This window comes from Nothobranchius furzeri, chromosome 9 (genome assembly GCF_043380555.1).
Source record: "Nothobranchius furzeri strain GRZ-AD chromosome 9, NfurGRZ-RIMD1, whole genome shotgun sequence".
Classification (NCBI taxonomy): domain Eukaryota; kingdom Metazoa; phylum Chordata; class Actinopteri; order Cyprinodontiformes; family Nothobranchiidae; genus Nothobranchius; species Nothobranchius furzeri.
Window position 1 is genome coordinate 74,548,843 of NC_091749.1, and position 21,077 is coordinate 74,569,919.

General features: G+C 47.9%; 1 protein-coding gene across 9 annotated transcripts in view; it reads left to right on the top strand.

The window, feature by feature from the left end:
• LOC107381282 (SH2 domain-containing adapter protein F) overlaps positions 1–21,077 on the top strand; it is a 176,046-nt gene that overhangs the window by 123,323 nt on the left and 31,646 nt on the right. For 6 of the 9 annotated variants that reach the window (XM_054731884.2, XM_054731883.2, XM_054731882.2 and 3 more), the window contains 2 exons: positions 8,540–8,758; positions 9,333–9,425. In XM_054731884.2, the coding sequence (XP_054587859.1) occupies positions 8,540–8,758; positions 9,333–9,425 (312 nt within the window). The remainder of the gene's footprint in view (positions 1–8,539; positions 8,759–9,332; positions 9,426–21,077) is intronic. The other 3 variants (XM_015952874.3, XM_015952873.3, XM_015952876.3) reach the window with 1 other exon arrangement.

Here is a 21,077-nt window from a genome sequence, read left to right on the forward strand (position 1 = left end):
CTGGATCCTGACAAGCCAGAGAGAGTTGATTCGAGCTCCTGGTGACTCCCGTCTCCATGTTTCTCTTCAACTTCCTGTCTTACTTCTGTTTCTTTTTCCTTTCTTCCTCGCCGTCTCTGAGACGCTCTGCCTCTGTCGGGTTGTCTGGCCGACTTCCTTCATCGCCCACTTGTCTTGTTTCTGCTCTCTTTAGGGTCCGTTTCTGTTCCGCTGAAGGAATGAATCCATGTTCATGTCTTCAGTTCCTCTTCCCTCTGGCCTTCTGGGAAAAGGAGGCATTTATCTTCACACACGTGAACAAAGCAGCCGTTACACGGTCTGTCGAGATTCTGATTCCAAACATGCTGCTTGTTTGTTTCCCCATTTGGATAAATGTCTGCTTTGTTTGATGAAGGTGCCTCCTGCCTCCCGGGAGCATCAAACTCTTTTATGTCTCTGTCAGGAACCCGCCTGCAGCAGACACAGAACATCATTTCTAAGAGAGAGTAAACCAGAAATAGCACACGGCCAGAAATACTCCTCTCCTGGCCAGACGTGAAGAGAACAGTTCTGACTCTTGGCTTGCAGATGTCCTATAAATGTAAATATAAGTATAAATACATGCATGTCTGACAGGCGGGTGGGGCCACCACAGGCCTGGTGAGTCAGACTCCTCCTCCTCATAGAGGAACAACCATGGCTGCTAGCAACAACAAGTGAGGATTTTTACCAGGCTGAGACCCAAACCTGAGTTCAGGACTGCAGTAAGATGTGACTTCGAGACGGAGAGCTTGTTTAGTTTTTGCTTATTGTGACTTTTCTCCAGCAGGTCTGTTGGGATCAGTCTGGGGCGAGCGAGTATGGCGTGGTATGAGGGCCAAAATTAAGACTACTGCCCAGCAGCAGGAGGATATATAAATTCTGAAGCAAACTACCGACCTGATTAAAGATAAGCTGGCGCCGATAACTGAGAGGCTGGCGCTGCTTACTGAGAAATAGCACCTTTACCAGCGTTACTACTAGATAAGCTAGGGACTAGCAGCCCTCGGCTGGTCATTGACTGGTTCACACACTCCCTCTGCTGTCTATTAGCATGGATAGGCTAGCGTTAGCCAGGATGGGCTGGTGTTAGCGTTGGAGAGGCTAGCCATTAGCGTGCCTAGGCTGGCCACTAGCTGGATTTCCTACCTCCTCGACGGACCATTAGCATGGATAGGCTGGCGTTAGCTTCGGAGAGGCTAGCCATTAGCGTGCCTAGGCTGGCCACTAGCTGACTAGTGACTCTCTGAGACATGCTAATGGCTAGCCTCTCCAACGCTAACACCAGTCCGTCCAGGCTAACGCTAGCCTATCCATGCTAATGGTCCATCAAGGGGGTAGGAAATCCAGCTAGTGGCCAGCCTAGGCACGCTAATGGCTAGCCTCTCCAACGCTAACACCAGCCCATCCAGGCTAACGCTAGCCTATCCATGCTAAAAGACAGCAGAGGGAGTGTGTGAACCAGTCAATGACCAGCCGAGGGCTGCTAGTCCCTAGCGTATCTAGTAGTAACGCTGGTAAAGGTGCTATTTCTCAGTAAGCAGCGCCAGCCTCTCAGTTACCGACGCCAGCTTATCATTAATTAGGTCGGTAGTTTGCTTCAGAATTCATATAGCCTCCTGCTGCTGGGCAGTAGTCTTAATTTTGGCCGCCATAAGCGAGAGCCTCTCTCTCTGAGCTCGATGACCGATGCGGGTCAAGGAGCGAGCAGCTCTGTGACTGACACTCCGTATCTGTAGACGGCGTCTGATGAAGCTAGAAGCGCTCTGCGTCGCCGTGTTGTAATGAAGGTTCACACCTAGGCTGTCGAAGGGTTTTCCTTGCCGTAAACATCTGGGAAGCTCAGCTGGATTATAGCTTCTCAGAGGGAAACTTGATGATGATGACTAATGAACTTGAACTTTATGTCATTTGAAAAAAAACACAAAGTGAATCCAGTTTCATCAATCCTACAATCACGTTATCTTTTTACGTATCTGACTGTGAACTATGTGGTTGGCGAGTCCTTGAAGTTGGCTTGTTTTCTGCACACGTTGTTTTCCAGGGATGTGAAGTGACGTAGTCCTTCACCGGAGGTGTTCCCGATCAGACCCACACCTTCCCGTCGTCTCCGAGGGCTGGAGCGGGTGGCAGTTAACCTGTGCTGCAAACACAAGCTCAGCGTCTCCCAATCAAAGCGGGGTTAGCTCGGCTGCTTTCTCAGACATGAAGTCAGTTTCCTGAGCAGCAGAAACAATCGAGTCAGGAGCGTCTGGATGAGGAGGATTCATCTAGCTGGACTGGATGCAGCTGCTAATGTTTCTGATTTTATCCAGAGCTCTGTCCGCTACTGTGGTACATCCTGAACACTCATGTTTATGTTCTATGTGATCCAGAGCTCTGTCCGCTACTGTGGTACATCCTGAACACTCATGTTTATGCTCTATGTGATCCAGAGCTCTGTCCGCTACTGTGGTACATCCTGAACACTCATGTTTATGTTCTATGTGATCCAGAGCTCTGTCCGCTACTGTGGTACATCCTGAACACTCATGTTTATGTTCTATGTGATCCAGAGCTCTGTCCGCTACTGTGGTACATCCTGAACACTCATGTTTATGCTCTATGTGATCCAGAGCTCTGTCCGCTACTGTGGTACATCCTGAACACTCATGTTTATGTTCTATGTGATCCAGAGCTCTGTCCGCTACTGTGGTACATCCTGAACACTCATGTTTATGTTCTATGTGATCCAGAGCTCTGTCCGCTACTGTGGTACATCCTGAACACTCATGTTTATGCTCTATGTGATCCAGAGCTCTGTCCGCTACTGTGGTACATCCTGAACACTCACGTTTATGTTCTATGTGATCCAGAGCTCTGTCCGCTACTGTGGTACATCCTGAACACTCACGTTTATGTTCTATGTGATCCAGAGCTCTGTCCGCTACTGTGGTACATCCTGAACACTCATGTTTATGTTCTATGTGATCCAGAGCTCTGTCCGCTACTGTGGTACATCCTGAACACTCATGTTTATGTTCTATGTGATCCAGAGCTCTGTCCGCTACTGTGGTACATCCTGAACACTCACGTTTATGTTCTATGTGATCCAGAGCTCTGTCCGCTACTGTGGTACATCCTGAACACTCATGTTTATGCTCTATGTGCTTTTTGGATCCTGAGCATGAAGACAAATGCTGGATTTCTTTAAAGGTTTTTCCATGGAAACCAACATTATGTCACATCTTCATTTGAGTCCAAGTGCTGGTTGGTTCTCAGCAGAAGGTTCTGCACCCCCACAGACGAGCCGGGTCACATGGTTCTGGTTAGCCTGAAACCTGTCGGGGTGGGGCGTCCTCTTTCTTTGTGGTCGGCGTTTATGATCTCCAGAACACGAGTGACAACAAGAGTGTACATCTGAACCCAAATGTGAGCTGCAGGCAGCTGCGAGGTTGGGACTAAAATGGGAATTCGGCATCTGGGAAGGAACGGAGAAACATCCGGGGAGGGGAGAGGGAGATGAAGGGAGGGTGTGGTGCTTGACCTCTGACCCTGTTCCAACATCGGTGGAAGTAAAGGACAGACGATAGACTGCAGCTGTGTTCTGACATCCAATCCCACGTTCCTGTAATGCTCCTGGACAGATGTGTCCCCGCCCACTTTACCCAACATTCCTTAAGGGTGGAATTCTGGACCAACCCTGAATACAAGACAGGGAAACCAGTCAGCAAGGACATGGCTGCAAACTGATGTTCTGGTTGGTTTGAATAGAGATGACCCGGTTCTGGTTCTGAGCGTGATTCTTCCACGCCTCTCTGATGCCAGCCCTGCAGATTCATCCCAAAGATCCTTTTTAATAATAATTCATTTATTATAATTTAATGATTTGGAGGGAAAACTCAGCTGCAGTGAATTCAAAGACTAGAATAAATGTCTGATTCATCCTTTTTGTGTTTTGTTGCCAAAGATATTTTTAAACGAACTACAGAACAGCCTGTGTTTGAAGAAAGAGGGTTTGTGACCTTCAGCACTCACAAGCTAACATGGATTTTCCACCTTAAAACCAAATTCTGTAAATGTAACATGTTGCATGCAGATGTCACCATTATAACCTTTTACAGCACCATCAGTTTAACCTTGCGTTATTATTTTAAAGAGCAAGTCACCCCCTACCAGAGTATCACTCCACTCCCACTTCCTGTTTGAAAAATGCAACAAATGCTGTTGCCTAGCAGACCGAGAGGGCGGAGCCACTAACAAATACACACACGCTCACACACACAGGCTCACAACGACATTGTGACATCATATGGTACCAGCTAACGTTCTAGGGTACCTCTTAGCCAATAGCGATGGCAGATTTAAATTCAAATGCAGAGCAGAGTTTTTACCTGACGACGGCACAACACTGACAGTTTTAGGCTGAAAATTTAAATTTTAACTAAGATGCACTAAAGTGCTTAACTGTTGACTACACGTGTCTGCAGCACGATTAGACACGCATCTATATAGTTTATCAGGAAAACAAGTTGATTTGGGGGTGACTTGCTCTTTAATCAAATAAAATAGTGATTCATGCAGGAGTCATTTTTATTCCCTCCACCAGACTTCTACCCTGATTTGTTTCCCTGCAGAGGAGCAACCGCCTAATCATGCCACAATCTGATGATATAACGTCTTAACTGCACAGATGAAAGGCTGCAGGTTACACTGGGATGTGGGACCTGGGAGCCTCACCTCCACCCACCCTCCACCAGAAGCAGCAGGTAGCTCCAATAGGCTCAACGCATTGCTCATTGTTCTGCAAGAGCTCCCCTGAGTTAAGAGGCAGTTCTGCAGCAGCGTGGCGTAATATTTCATTCTCTTCACATTGCTTTGCTCAGTAACGATGCTGGTGCTAACGGCTTCATATGGCCCTGGAGGAATGGTGCAGACAGCTCGCAACTTCATGTAAGTGGAGGTAGAGAGGAGAAGGGGGGAGGGGAGGAGGACGGGGGAGCAGGTGGAGGAGAGCTCCCAAGGGCACGCTGCTTCATCAGCAGTCAGGTCTTTCTCACCTGCTTACAGGAAGGAGGTGGGGTGGGGGTGCATCTTAGTTTGGGTCCAGTGATGTAAAACGGATTCATGAAATAAGAGATGGAGAAAGTTCTTTCATCCTTCCGAGTGCTGCTTTAGAGTGAAGGCACCTTCTCCACCACCTTTAAGGTGTTGGAGATAAGCCTGGCTCCTGCGTGGGCGTAGATATCTCAGAGCTACAGCGGCCAGAAGCTCTCTTCCCGAGACGTCCTTCTTTTTATGTTTACGGTCAAAAATAAATGTGGACACTTTGAAAGTGGCAGCTCGGATAAGCGTCCAGTCACGCTTTGCTGTTTCATCTTCTTGAAGCTGCACCGTAGTTTAAAACGTGGGGCTCCTTCTGTGCCGAGTGAAGATCAACCATGAGGCGTACGTTAGTTTGAGCTCCGCCCCCATGACGGATAAAGATCTGTCCACGCCGAAGAGTATTCCCGTGTTTCCGCTCTGGACTTCCTGTTGGGTCTTCCTTTGCTCTTCATCTTTGGAGAATGGACCGAAGGGGCAGCAGGGCTCTAAGTTGTAAAAAGTGATGTCTGGTTAATCCCTGTTTGACCCAAAATCATGAAAACATTATTTGTTTATATGTATAATTATATTATTTACTTATGCTTAATAAGTTATGATTTATTATGTGTCACCCCAGATCTGATGGGGGCCCGTCTGTGTGTCTTTGCTCTTTATTTCAGCTGTAGGGTTTGGTAAATTGAGTACTATATATATATATATATATATATAATTATAATAATAATAATTATTATTATTACCTTAACTTATGACCAATAAGCTATGATACTCTATCTAAATAAAGAATATCAACCCTGCCTGGTCTTTGTGTGTTTATCAGAAGATTCTAGGATTCTTGCTTTATTAGGAGATTGTACACACTTAGTTTTGATTCAGGAAAGAGTCAGGTTTATAAAAGTAGGAATTTATTCTACCAACAACTAAAACATGACAAGTTAACTAACATTTACTGTGATGGATGGAACTAGATGTGATGTATGAACGGTTATTATAAAACACATCAGACGCTATCTGTCATGTCTACAAACCCACTCGAAGACCCTCGTGATAGATCCGTAATGTCGAAGTCCTCGGACTTCCAGGCACCGAGGTCCGTAGAAGAACTGCGGCACTACTAGACCGGTCTTAGAGTTGTCTCCAGGTCACAACAGAGGATGGAACTGCGCGTCTGGGACTCTAAAGGAGTCTGATCAACATCAGCTTGTTCTGCAGGAACTGTTGCTTATCAGCTTCGCAGGTGCAAAACAGTTTTGACGACGTGTCAAAATCTTTGATGGTTAAAGAGGTTTTTGCTTCAGATGGCCGGTCTGAAGCGTTCTCTAGAACTGAGAGATCACCCAGAGTGATCCAGTTTTAAGGATCTCATGTTATGATTTGCGTAGCCAACCAAAGGTTGACAGGTTTGAGAAATGTTGCAGAGAAACTCAGAAACACGCCTTCTTTGATGCGAAGGCTCTGACTGGGGTAAAAGACTATCTATGTGTCAGAGTTTAAATTACATGCCAAGGTGTGGAGGGCATCTGTTTTGGTGGCCTGAGGATCAGGTCTCTGCTTTTAGCAGATGATGTGGTCCTGTTGGCTTCATCAGAACGTGATCTTCAGCTTTCGCTGGAGCGGTTCACAGCCGAGTGTGAAGCAGCTGGGATGAGAATCAGCTCCTCTAAATCTGAGACCATGGTCTTGAGTCGGAAAAGGGTAGAATGCCTTCTCCGGGTCAGGGATGAGGTCCTGCCCCAAGTGGAGGAGTTTAATGGGCCATTCCCATCTGTACCGGGTCGGCCCGGGCCGGGTAGCCCCAGTCGGCCCCAGCCTGGCCCGGTTGATTCCACACATCCTTGTCTTAAGCCCATGTGGGCTGATTCTACCCACCAATCAGAGGCTTGCTCTAATGGAAGGTGTGAATGGGCTGATTCTACCCACCAATCAGAGGCTTGCTCTAATGGAAGGTGTGAATGGGCTGATTCTACCCACCAATCAGAGGCTTGCTCTAATGGAAGGTGTGAATTTGCTGTCAGCAGTGGGCGTGTTGGCCCTGGTCGGCCTGAAGCAGTACCCCTCGGGAAGAGGGCCGAGAATGAGCCTTGGTTGGCCCGGGAAAATTCCAGGCCACCCAGATATGTAAACAACCTACGCTACCCGGCCCGGGCCGACCCGGTACAGGTGGGAATGGGGCTTAAGTATCTCGGGGTCTTGTTCATGAGTGAGGGAAAGCTGGAGCGTGAGATCGATAGGTGGATTGGTGCTGCGTCTGCAGTGATGCGGGCGTTGTACCGGTCTGTCGTGGTGAAGAGAGAGCTGAGTCAGAAGGTGAAGCTCTCGATTTACCGGTCGATCTACGTTCCTACCCTCACCTCTGGTCATGAGCTTTGGGTAGCGACCGAAAGAACGAGATCACGGATACAAGCGGCCGAAATAAGTTTTCTCCGAAGAGTGGCTGGGCTCTCCCTTAGAGATAGGGTGAGACATCCGGGAGGGGCTCAGAGTAGACCCGCTGCTCCTCCACACCGAGAGGAGCCAGTTGAGGTGGCTCAGGCGTCTGGTCAGGATGCCTCCTGGACACCTCCCTGGTGAGGTTTTCCGGGCACGTCCAACCGGGAGGAGACCTAAAGGTAGACCCAGGACACGGTGGAGGGACTATGTCTCTCACCTGGCCAGGGAACGCCTTGGGATTCCCCCGGAGGAGCTGGCCCAAGTGGCTGGGGAGAGGGAAGTCTGGGCCTCTCGCCTTAGGCTGCTGCCCCCATGACCCGACTCCGGATAACTGGAAGAAAATGGATGGATGGAGTTTATCTTAACCTTACTTTGTTCTTGTGCGAGTGCAAATGGTGATGACCTCGTCATATTAACATGCAGAAACATATTTCTATCACTGTAATCATAACATTCATTTCACACTTCAATCATTGAGCAGATTAATGAAACATTTCATTATATTATAATTATTATAAGTAGCAATAAACAAACGTTTATTTAATGATTATCTAGCTTATAAGTTGTAGAAGTTCATATCTGATTTAGGAAATCATTCTTCGACGTAGCAACTGATCCCAGCTGCCAGTTTTCCTCATATGGAGGCATGAAGACCTGAAAGATTGGACCTTGAGGAGAGAATGTTATGTTGACATGTTGTTATCTGTGTTCAGCTGCAGAGACTCTGAGCTCCAGCTGATGGCATGAAGGCAGGCCAATTTAAAGGGAACACATGCAGTCTTGTGTCTCCTTTTTGACCAGATGTTGACCAGATGTTGACCGGATGTTGAATGGTCAAACAGTACCTAAAACTGATCATTGCTGGATGCTACACAGCTCCTCACACGTCCTCCGAGCCATGCCAGCACCACTCTGCGTTTCCAGAGTGTTGCTGGTGGGCTGCATGAACATCTCAGGAGCTTTCATTCCCTTCATTAATGGTCACCTTGGGGTGTTTTTCTCATCGCAGAGATCAGGTCAGGTGGTCGGGGCTCAAAGGAAGGATCTCTGCGGCAGCTCCCCCTCTACGACACGCCGTACGAGCCGACGGAGAACGGAGGCGAGTCCGACCCCGAGCGCCTACGCTGTCCCAGAGAGAGTCGACTGCCCCAGGATGACGAGCGACCCCCGGAGGAGTACGACCAGCCCTGGGAATGGAAGAAGGAGAGGATTTCCAAAGCCTTTGCAGGTACGACCAGTTCCTCCTACAGCAGCTAGGGCGGATCAGACATAAATATGCTGTTAGGATTCAGCAGATTATTACAACAGAATAGTTTTGTTCCTTTGATCTTTGAAGAAAACCTGCAAACGCTCTGATTGTGTTTAAATCTCCAACGGCTTTTTCAGACATGTGGACTTTTTAACACAACTAAACCAAAACCTGCTCCATCTCTGCTTTTCTAACCAAGTCTGTGTTTTCCAGCTTTAACGAAAGTTCTGCTGGGTTTCTGACTCTGACGGTTCTGCAGCTGCATCCTTCTAATGCACCCCTCCGTTGCTTCCCAGGCTGCTGTTCTGATCCAACTCCTGCCTGGCTAAGTCAGTAGCAAGCTGCTCGTGGGTGGGGGGTTGTGCAGGTGCATGCAGGGGCGGGCAGCGTCTGTTACCTGAGAGCTTAAGCATGGCTAACACAGCCATAACATCAAACAGGGCTGTTCCCTCAAACACTCTGGCTCTGGAGCAGACAGTAGAAGTAGCCGTGACTCTACCTTTTTAGCCCCGTTTCTCTTATAAGCCTATTTTTTCTTTTTATCCTTGAACAGCTCTGCTTTGTTATGACTGCATTAGCTACGAGGGCTCTGTAACTGGATCGGGTCCCGACAGAGGAAAGGACTCCGCTTCTAAACCCCTGACAGGTACCGATGGAGGCGGGGCTGGGGAGGGTCTTTCTCTCTGTTTCCATCCCTTCTTACTCAGCTGACACCGACGCGGTGGACGCCCACTGCCACAGCCGACATGACGCCGCCTTACTTTAATTACCTCCAGGGTTTAGTTGGACATCTAACCCGTGGTCACCTGCTGCAAAGGCTTTCAGATTTCTCCTAACTGACACGACGTCATCAACGTGCTGTGAGACTAAAACACACTTGTAATTAGCCTCTTAGAGTTCCTCTTCACACGTCTGTAACCCTCCAAACTTTAACTGTTGTTTTACAAACAGGTTTTCTGTCAGTGGGTGTGTAAAAAACGCCTCTAGCCCTACGATGGACAGAGGCGCGATTATTAAAACCATCTGTGTGATCCGCTGTGGGAGTTGGGAGATGTGAGCAGCAGCACTCTGGTCAGACTGTTTCTGAGCACCAGAAAAATAAAAGATTTGGGTGTTTCACCTTTCTCAGTGACCTAGTGGTAGAGTGTCCGCCCTGAGACTGGGAGATCAGGGTTCGATTCCTGGTCGGGTCATACCAAAGACTTTGAAAAATGGGACCCAATGCCTCCCTGCTTGACACTCAGCATTAAGGGGTTGGATTGGGGGGTTAAACCACCAAATAGTTCCCGAGCGCGGCTGTGTCTGCAGCTCACCGCTCCCCCAGGGGATGGGTCAAATGCGGAGAACAAATTTCGCACACACACCTGTGTGTGTGACAACTAATGGGACTTTAACTTTAACGTTGAAGCATTTTTCCAAATGGCTAACTCAATTTCTTTAAGTTTAGAAACAGGGTATCTGCGGGTCTTTAAAAAGTCTTAAATTAGCTTTTCCAAATTTAAAGCCTTAAAAATCCTTAAAAATGACAAATAATCCTTAAATCCAGTTTCCAAAGGTCTTAAATTACCAAAGACCCAGTAAACAAGATTCTTTTATTTCTATAGCATTTTTGTGAATTTCTAGTTAGTGTTCAGCATTTTTTGTGTATGATGTTGCCGTAAGCGGAACCGTACACATTCAGTTGGTTGTGTAAGGGGGATATTTTTAGATGAGCACATTAGCTGGTTAAGCTAGTGGGAGCTTGCGCCATGGGGAAGTGTAAGTTTAATAGTAACTGGATGGCTAATCCCACGTTCGTGACGTGGTTGGCACCGGTTCCAGGCAATAGCTGGAAATTCGTCTTCGTCTTCCTCCGCTTATCCGGGTCCGGGTCGCGGGGGCAGCATCCCAACTAGGGAGCTCCAGGCCGTCCTCTCCCCGGCCTTGTCCACCAGCTCCTCCGGCAGGACCCCAAGGCGTTCCCGGACCAGATTGGAGATGTAACCTCTCCAACGTGTCCTGGGTCGACCCGGGGGCCTTCTGCCGGCAGGACATGCCCGAAACACCTCCCCGGGGAGGCGTCCAGGAGGCATCCTGACCAGATGCCCAAACCACCTCAACTGGCTCCTTTCGATCCGGAGGAGCAGCGGTTCTACTCCGAGTCCCTCCCGAATGTCCGAGCTCCTCACCCTATCTCTAAGGCTGAGCCCGGCCACCCTACGGAGGAAACTCATTTCGGCCGCTTGTATCCGCGATCTCGTTCTTTCGGTCATTACCCAAAGCTCATGACCATAGGTGGGGATTGGGACGTAGATTGACCGGTAAATCGATAGCCTGGCTTTCTGGCTCAGCTCCCTCTTCCCCACGACAGATCGGCTCAGCGTCCGCATCACTGCAGACGCCGAACCAATCCGCCTGTCGAGCTCCCGATCCCTCCTACCTTCACTCGTGAACAAGACCCCGAGATACTTAAACTCCTCCACTTGAGGTAGGACCTCTCCCCCGACCCGGAGGTGGCAAGCCACCCTTTTCCGGTCGAGAACCATGGTCTCAGATTTGGAGGTGCTGATCCTCATCCCAGCCGCTTCACACTCGGCCGCGAACCTACCCAGCAAGAGCTGAAGGTCAGAGCTGGATGAAGCTAGGAGGACCACATCATCCGCAAAAAGCAGAGACGAGATTCTCCTGCCACCAAACTCGACACACTCCACACCACGGCTGCGTCTAGAAATTCTGTCCATAAAAGTGATGAACAGAACCGGTGACAAAGGGCAGCCCTGGCGGAGTCCAACCCTCACTGGGAACAGGTCCGACTTACTACCGGCTATGCGGACCAAACTCACGCTCCTCTGGTAAAGGGACTGAATGGCCCTTAACAGAAAGCCACCCACCCCATACTCCTGGAGCGTCCCCCACAGGGTGCCCCTGGGGACACGGACATAAGCCTTCTCCAAATCCACAAAGCACGTGTGGATTGGTTGGGCAAACTCCCATGCCCCCTCCATCACCCTTGCAAGGGTATAGAGCTGGTCCACAGTTCCACGGCCAGGACGAAAACCACATTGCTCCTCCTCTATCTGAGATTCAACTATCGATCGGACCCTCCTCTCCAGTACCTTGGAGTAGACCTTTCCAGGGAGGCTGAGGAGTGTGATCCCCCTATAGTTGGAACACACCCTCAGGTCACCCTTCTTAAAGATGGGGACCACCACCCCGGTCTGCCACTCCCTAGGAACTGCCCCCGATGACCACGCAATGTTGTAGAGACGTGTCAACCATGACAGCCCTACAACATCCATAGCCTTGAGATACCCAGGACGAACCTCATCCGCCCCCGGGGCTCCGCCGCTGTGTAGTTGTTTGACTACCTCAGCAACTTCTGCCCCCGAGATCGGACAGTCCATCGCCAGGCCTCCCAGCTCTGGTTCCTCCTCGGAATGCGCATTGGTGTGATTGAGGAGCTCCTCAAAGTATTCCTTCCACCGTCCAACTATAGCCTCAGTTGACGTCAGCAGCTCCCCATCCCCACTGTAAACAGTGTGAGCGAGTTGCTGCCTTCCTCTCCTGAGGCGCCGGACAGTTTGCCAGAACCTCTTTGGAGCCGATCGATAGTCTTTCTCCATGGCCTCACCAAACTCCTCCCATGCCCGAGATTTTGCCTAGGCAACTGCCACTGCTGCACCCCGCTTGGCTATCCGGTACCTGTCTGCTGCCTCCGGAGACCCACAGACCAGCCACGCCCTGTAGGCCTCCTTCTTCAGCCTGACGGCTCCCCGAACCTCTGGTGTCCACCAGCGGGTACGGCGGTTGTCACCACGACTGGCACCGGCCACCTTACGACCACAGCTAGCAACAGCCGCCTCGACAATCGCAGAGTGGAACAAGGCCCACTCGGACTCAATGTCCCCCACTGCTCTCGGGACGTGGTCAAAGCTCTGCCGGAGGTGGGAGTTGAAGACCGTCTTGACAGGTTCTTCTGCCAGGCGTTCCCAGCAGACCCTCACTATGCATTTGGGTCAGCCAGGTCTACGCGGCATGTTCCCTTGCCATCTGATCCAACTCACCACCAGGTGGTGATAAGTTGACAGCTCCGCCCCTCTCTTCACTCGGGTGTCCAAAACATACGGCCGCAGGTCAGATGATACGACTACAAAATCTATCATCGACCTGTGACCTAGGCTGCCCTGGTACCAAGTGTACCGGTGGGCATCCTTATGTACGAACATGGTGTTCGTTATGGCCAAACTGCGGCTTGCACAGAAGTCCAATAACAAAACACCACTCGGGTTCAGATTAGGTGGGCCGTTCCTCCCAATCACACCCCTCCAGGTCAAGCTGTCATTGCCCACGTGAGCATTGAAGTCCCTCAGCAGGACAATGGAGTCCCCTGATGGAGCACCATCTAGCACTCGTCCCAGGGACTCCAAAAAGGGTGGGTACTCTGAACTGATATTTGGCCCATAAGCACAAACAACTGTCAGGACCCGTTCCCCGACCCGAAGGCGCAAGGAAGCTACCCTCTTGTCCCCCGGGGTAAACCCCAACACACAGGCAGAGAGTCTCGGGGCTAACAAAAAGCCAACCCCAGCCCTCCGCCTCTCACCCGGAGCAACTCCAGCAAAGTAGAGTGTCCAACCCCTCTCCAGGTCTCGGGTTCCAGAGCCAATGCAATGTGTCGAGGTGAGTCCGACTATATCTAGCCGGTACCGCTCAACCTCTGCCACAAGCTCCGGCTCCTTCCCCGCCAGCGAGGTGACGTTCCATGTCCCAAAAACTAGTTTTCTTGTCCGGGGATTGGACCGCCAAGGCTCCCGCCTTGGTCTGCCACCCGATTCACATTGCACCGGACCCTTCATGTTCCTCCTGCGGGTGGTGGGTCCACAGTTGGACGAGCCCATGTATCCGGTTCGGGCTGGGCCCGGCCGGGCCCCATGGGCGAAAGCCCGGCCACCAGGCGCTCGCTCACGGGCCCCAACCCCAGGCCTGGCTCCAGGGTGGGACCCCGGTAACCCTCCGGGCCGGGTACTCCGACTCTTCGTTTTAACCGCCATGAAAGATCCTTCGAACCGTTCTTTGTCTCGCCCTTCACCTAAGACCAATTTGTCATGGGAGACCCTACCAGGGGCACTAAGTGCCCCAGACAACATAGCTCCTAGGATCATTAGGGCACTCAAACTCCTCCACCACGATAAGGTGACGATTCAAGGAGGAGCTGGAAATTATAGCTTAAATTTAATTTAAAAAAATAGCTTAAATTTGGTCAAAGTGGCCTTAAAAAGGTCTTAAAAGTCTTAAATGTGGCTCCCTTAAACCTGCAGACACCCTGTAGAAAGTAATTTATAAATTCTGAAATAGAAAACATCCCAACAAATGTTTCAGGATGTAAACAAAATCACTTCATTACTGATTCTGGAGTTTTTTTTATAACCGTGTTTTAGGAGGAGACAAAAATAATCTCCACGTTCTGATTTTTAATAATGTGGATTAAGTTTTGATTATATATCCTGTAAATGAGACTCTATAACAGTAAAAGCTGTCAACAATGACATCAAAGTGACTAAATGACTCACCTAGAGACTTTTTTACTGTAGCTGAGTTAAATAAAGCATTTTGAGAACATTTATAGCCTTTCGCTCCATCATTTAAAAAGCTAAATAAGGACTTTAATCCCTGCTGCTGGGTGTGATCCAAGATGGATTCCTTTCTTGACTAATTGGGACCTTCATTATCTTCTTTTAAATATAAACAACTATGATGTCATTCATAAGACTAATAAAGTTTCCTGTTTCCTTCCAGGTGAGTTACCTGTAATGAGACTCTGGAAAACCTCAGAAGTAAACTTTATAATCTGGATGATTAATCCCGCTGAGATGAATAAGCGAAGCTCTGTTTACATCAGACCCTTATGGGATGTTAGATGGTTGTGAGCTCATGAATCTCATTAGTGGATGAAGACGAGAGGCTTTAGGGAGTCCGAGCTGCACATCTGAGTGATACGAGACCTCGTTCTGCACCAGCAGGACCATGCCACTGGTCTCGGTTGCTCTTCTGTAGAAGATGAGGTCGTTCATGCTCTGACCTTTGCTCCCTCCTGTTTCCCACCTAGCAACTTTTAGAAGTGTTGACCATCCTGATCCTCTCACCTCCTCTCTTGATGCTGATTCATTTCATTTGCCTTGAATGTCAGAATGTTGGCTTCACATGAAAGCAGGAGTCTTTAGGTTTTCTTTCAAAGGAGGAAAGCTGATGTGATTTATTGCTCGTATTCATGCTGAGGTGTTTCAGCCAGACTCGTTTAGTTTCTTCTCTGTGTGAGAGATGGAACGAGAACTGAGGGAGATGTCTCTACAAGCCTCGTCAACACCGACCTTTGCAGGTGTCAGCCTTGGATTCAGACATCAAGGGCTTTAAGGCGACTTTGAGGCGCTTGAACCTACGTCTGATCTTTGCAGCCTGCTCAGCTGCTGAGTAAAGAGCTGCTCGCTGCTTCAGGACCGGAGTCTGACTGTGAGAGCCAGTCGTCTGTCGCTTCAAGTAAAGATTTTTATCATCGGGTTTGTCGAAGCCTGCAGGGCGCGGTCCTGATCAGCAGTTTTATAATCCAGTCCGTTTTTTTAACTTAATGTGGTCTAAAATTTAGATAATGACTAATCTGGTTTGTAGTGTATGAAATAATCATGAAAACAGCAAATCAGGGCAGAAAACAAGAAGACTGGCATGAACCAGCTGTTTCAGAATCTGAAAGATAAAGTCACGTCTTAATTCCCTTTAACGTCTGGAACAGACACATGGTCTACTAGCAGAGATGTCCTCTGCTGTGGGGTGGAGTTGCTAATGCTAATGGTTAGCTTCTACTAGCAGATATGTTCTCTGTTGTGGGGTGCAGTTGCTTATGCTAATGGTTAGCAGCTACTAGCCCAGACATTCTCTGCTGTGGGGTGGAGTTACTAAAGGTTGGTTTATGCTTGACGCGTCCGTGAGGTCCGCACGGCTCCGCGCAGAAAAGTTGCGTCATTTTAACAACCACACCCCTCCACCGCGCCTCCGCACGGCCCAGAATTTCCGCGACGCGCACCTCGGAAAATTTCTAACCACGTGGACGGACAGACGCGGAAAAACATGGCGAACCGGCAAGAACTAGTATGGCAGAGGTTGGTAAATACAGACATTTGTATGATTCAGCTCTCAGAGATCACCGTGATCAACATGTTGTTAATAATTCTTGGAGAGAAATAGCTCGCACTGTCGGAAAAGACGAGGACGCTGTTAAAAATGCTGGAATGCCATGTTGTAAACAGTAACTTCTACTTCTACTATGGTGTAGTGTTGGATGCATGCCGTAGAGCTCCATGCTGCCCCCTACAGTTTGGGAGAATATTGGCTCACCACAGAGACGAGCCGCATGAACCATAAACGCTGCGAGATGTGAAGCGCGTTCCATCCGCGAGCCGCATCACGGCGCGGAAAGTGAATGCGTCAAGCATAAACAAGCTTTATGCTAACTTTAGCTTATACTAGTCGAGACGTTCTCTGCTGTTTCCCGGACGCTAAACTAACTACAGCCTTCCCAGTGAGTCCAGATGGGTGAGTCCGTGAATGTTAGTGACAGGGTGACGTAGATCTATCAGGCTTGTCTAATCCTAGAGTTTCACCATCTGTTTTCTATCAGAAGCTACTGCAGGAGATAGGTGTAGGAGACTATTTTCATGTTCAGCCTGCATGAGACACACAGAGTGACCCGTTAGAATCAGAAATAATCTTAAGAATTATGTTTCGGTGTTCAACACATTTAAGTAAAAAACTAATAGTAATTTCTATTTTTCCCACTAGTTCTAGCTTGTTTCTTTAGTGCTTTTTTAAAATAGGGTAACTAAAAATGAAAGATTAATATTTTTAGAGTCAAAATACATATTGACTTCACATTTCTGTCAAGATGAACATTGAATCTATTTTCATGTTTTATTTTCCGTTTGCACGACGTCTGTGCGTCATTCCAGGGGATGTTTAGTGGCTGAAGTTGATTCGTTCGTATTTCCATCCTCTACCTCTACCAGTGTAGAGTTTCCTGTTCAACCTCATCAACGCCTGACTCAAGCCTGCTTTTAACCAGACCAACTTTTATGTTCTTTTAGTTTCTGAATGTAAAATCTTCCTCAGCTTTGTAGCACCACTTTTCACCTTCTGTATGTCATCAGCCCTGCCCTGCACACTCACAGCTACTCCAACACTTTTGGAGGAACAAAAGTGTCTCCAAGCAACTTGTTGGTGGTTAATGAGAAAAGATGTGTTTTATGCATGTGGGTGTTTAGAAAAATAAGGACTGAATGAATAAATCCCAGGCCCTTGCGTCGCCCTCCCTCCATGGCCCCACACAGTAACGCACGCCGTATAATAAACTATTTGTCTTCATTAACAGAAGGCGGCGGCGTGAAGCATTACTCTGCAGTCTCTTTTCTCTCCCGTTGCTGTTCCCATCACTTCCCTCTCCTCACCACTTGGTCTGCCGTTTTTACTCTGTGTCGGACCGTCTCCTGACAGGTATGCAGAGGAATTTAAATTGTCTGCCTTGTTAGGGTGTTGGGATGCAGTGCACCTGCAGTGTGGTTAATCACTCATCCACCACCTCCCTCTGGAAGCGCGAGCACTTATCACAGCCTCCATCCTGGCTGCTCAGGAGATGATGGATGAGTTTGGAGGTGAGGTCTGAGGAAAGAACATCAGAGTTAAAGGTGGCAGGATTACATCTGTTAAGGTTGTTTACGTATTCTCTGTCCCACTGTTGGGAATTCGAGCCCCGTCACAACAGGAAAGCAGCTCACAGCCATTGTTGCTTAACCTTCCTGCCTTTTGTTACCTGCTGGAAACTCCTTTCACTCGCCTCCTGGTCAGCAGGGTCTCTCACATTTAACACCAGGAGATCAGACGCAGCACCGTCACTTTCTTCTCCAGTTCTTGGAGAACTTCATGGTTCTTTAATGAATCTTCATGGGCTTAAAAATCCTGAAATGTGAGCTTCATCCTTAATGTTCAAAGTAAATGATTGATTGGGTTACAGGCCTGCGCCGGTGGCCTTCTCCGGGGTGAAATCCAGCTGTTGGGAGGGTGCTACTGCTCTCCTCTCCCCTTGCAGGTCCAGTTCCCTCCAGGATTGTGGTTGTTTGTCCCAGTTTAGCTCGCTCGTCCTCCCAGCCTGAGCTGCAACCTTCTGCTGATAACCTCGATGACAGCCCTCTTTCATGAGCCTCAGATGTGTCCTGCTGTCGTCCGCAGAGCGCTGCCTCTGTCCTTATCTACTCTCACACACACGGCCACTCACAACAGCACTGTACCCTCACTCACCGAGCTCCGGAGCAGCATGGAAGGCCTCGCCATTTCCTGACCGCTGTCCTTTAAATACGCCGTCTTCCAAAACAAATCCATGCTTTGAAATTGAGCCGGACCGTATAATGTGATGGATGCAGTGTGCAGGGATTAATGAGGTGGCATTTGGGTTCCCCTGGAGCATTTCGCCGTTGTTATCTGTAATAATTTGAGTGCAGATGTGTTTTCAGGAGATCCTGGTTTTGTTCTGCTGCTCCTCTGCTCATAAAATGCATCATAAACATTACAATCTCCCAGCTCGTTGTGAATATGCATGCAATTAGCCAACCAAATTAAGCAGAACTAAATTAAATACCAGTGGTGAAAACAAGCAAAGCTGATGATTTATGGTGCGGTGTTATTATTACTGATGAAAATCTGCCCGGTAAACAAGTGTTGGTCCTAAAATCTGATCTAAGTCCACAAAACGTAAAATCTCCTTTGTTTTTGTTTATTTTGGGCAAAATGAGTTTTAAAGGTTTTTAAAGTGATAATAAAAAAAATAAAAAGCAAATATTAAATAAATATTTTTATTTTAATATCCCCACATAGTCTTTTAAAATAATTAATACACTTACAGTAATTATATCGATTAACCAGGATGTGAGAAGGTCCACACACACACACACACACACACACACACACACACACACACACACACACACACACACACACACACACACACACACGTTTAAATCCCCGTTGTTTTTGTTTCCGTCAGCGTGAGCGACAGGTGCCTGGTCGATTGTGTTCCCGTGTCAACAGAAGGGGCTGTGTACTAATATGGATCGGAGATTATGCAGATGGGAAGTGGCGTTTTGATCACATCGTGATAGGATTAGGTAATAGAGCGCTGGATGGTCCAATGAGCTTTTTGTCTCGGTACAGAAAGTCATTTAGACTTCTGGTTCATGAGTTTAGCTGCAAAACGGGACAAAAAACTAAGAACACGCGTTAAAACCCCTTTATAAATTTTTCATCAGAACCTCCATTAGCATCCTCGGGCTAATTGCTTCAGATTTTTGATTGACATCACGTATTCTCTGGTGAAGGGCTACTACACCAAAAGGCTGCAGCTGGTAGGAGACATTTCTGTCAAGTGACTGCCAAGAGACATGAAACGCCTGTATTTATTTATTTAAGTATAGTGAAATAATAAAATTTCAGCTGTAAATGTTAGATTCAGTAATGCAAACGCGAGTTCTGCTCCTCACCATCTCCTTGTCCGCTCAGTGATGCTGCAGAGTGCAGCAGCCTTCCAAACAATTACACGCTAATCTGCAATGTGAAATGAGTGTTGGGTGTCTAATCTCACACGAAGAGAGTCCCTCACTCCACCACAAAGAGGACGTCGTGTTAATCTTTCAGAGTTTTGACCTCCATTGCACCAACAACACACCCCTCAGCCATCAGGACAGGCAGCAAGCAGCTCTTCCCCTCAGCCACCCTTTCCTAGATTAGCCCCCCGATGCCCTCGGCCCAGCTTTTTAATTGCTTGTTGGATTGAATATTCCCAGTTTCACCTTCCCTTCGTCTAGCGTACAGATATTGCTTCTCATTACAATGTCCTGGATGAGCACTGTGCTACATCCATAACGGCATGTTCATACTGCGACTAAAACGAGCCTGAACACCATCACCGTGGTGCAGTAACGCTCGTGGAGTCAGTAGATAGCTGCAAAAGCTCTCCGTTCTTCTTGGGTGTGTGGAAGTTGTAAGGGTTTAATTTACATCTGTTTAATGAGCCATAAGACATGAGATTCCATAGTAAATATGAAATCAATCTTATGGATCTTTGGGTACTTTTAACCAGAAGATTGGAACTTTTTATTGCAGGGATTATGTAGCACTTCGTATTAACTGAGAGACAAGAGAAGAGAGAGTCACCTTTAAAACGTTTAAGAAGATTTATTTCTAAACAATTTTAAACAAGACTAACTCTAAACTCTGAGTGATGAATGGATCTGGTGTGAATGAGACGTGAGATGAATGGTGTATGTGTGAGTGATGTCATCAGAACTCTCGTATCCGGAGAAGCAAGTCTGAATGATGTTGTGATGTTTTGCTCTTAAGCTATGATCGGAGTTTCATAAACACATGAGACGCCATGTTGTCGCTCCACACAAACCCTTCAGGATGAGACCTCCGTACAGATCCAGAATGCCAGGTCCTCGGACCCCCCTTTCGGTACCGGAGCTGATGAAACGGCGTCAGCAGTACGACAGACTAGTCTTTGGATTGTCTCCAGGTAAAAAGCGACAGTTGGTTGACAGAGTCAGATGGACCCGGAGGGTCAGTGAGTTCAGCTTTTATTCTGAAAGGAACCGTTGCTTGGTTGGTAAAGTGCAACAGATTTTATCCAGCTTGTTGGTTCTTTGCTTAAAAAGGAAGTCCGGGTGGCCGGTCCGATACTTCTCTTAGCATGCGGTGAATGATGGCGTGGGACCGGTTTTATTAATCTGGATGTTTTGATTTCTGGTCGAATCAAAGTTGGCAGATTTATAAACATCACAGAGACTATGCCACACTTCAGAAAGGAAGGTTCTGATTGGATGAGTAAAAGCAATGTGTCATGTGTTTACATTACATGTCGTCAGGGTGTCTAGTGCAGCTAGAGTAAAGTCATATTACTCATTAAAACTTACTAATCATAACATTGTCATTTCACAGATTGGTCAACATTATCTTATTGACTAACACTTTGTTTGATTAGCTTTATTAAAAATAGAAAGAGTTTGTCTTCATTCTTCTCTTGGGCTGGAAAGGAAGCAGTTTAGAAGCAGATGCCTGACCTTGAACAATATCTCATGCAGACGAGTTCCTGCTGAGGAGAGGCGGGAAGGACTTTTAGGTGGATTACGAAGTCCTGCAGGAGGAAACGGCGTGTTACCTGAACCAATAAAACTGACTAAAACTGAAATAACAGGCTTCTGCATATTAAAATATACTCGTATAAATA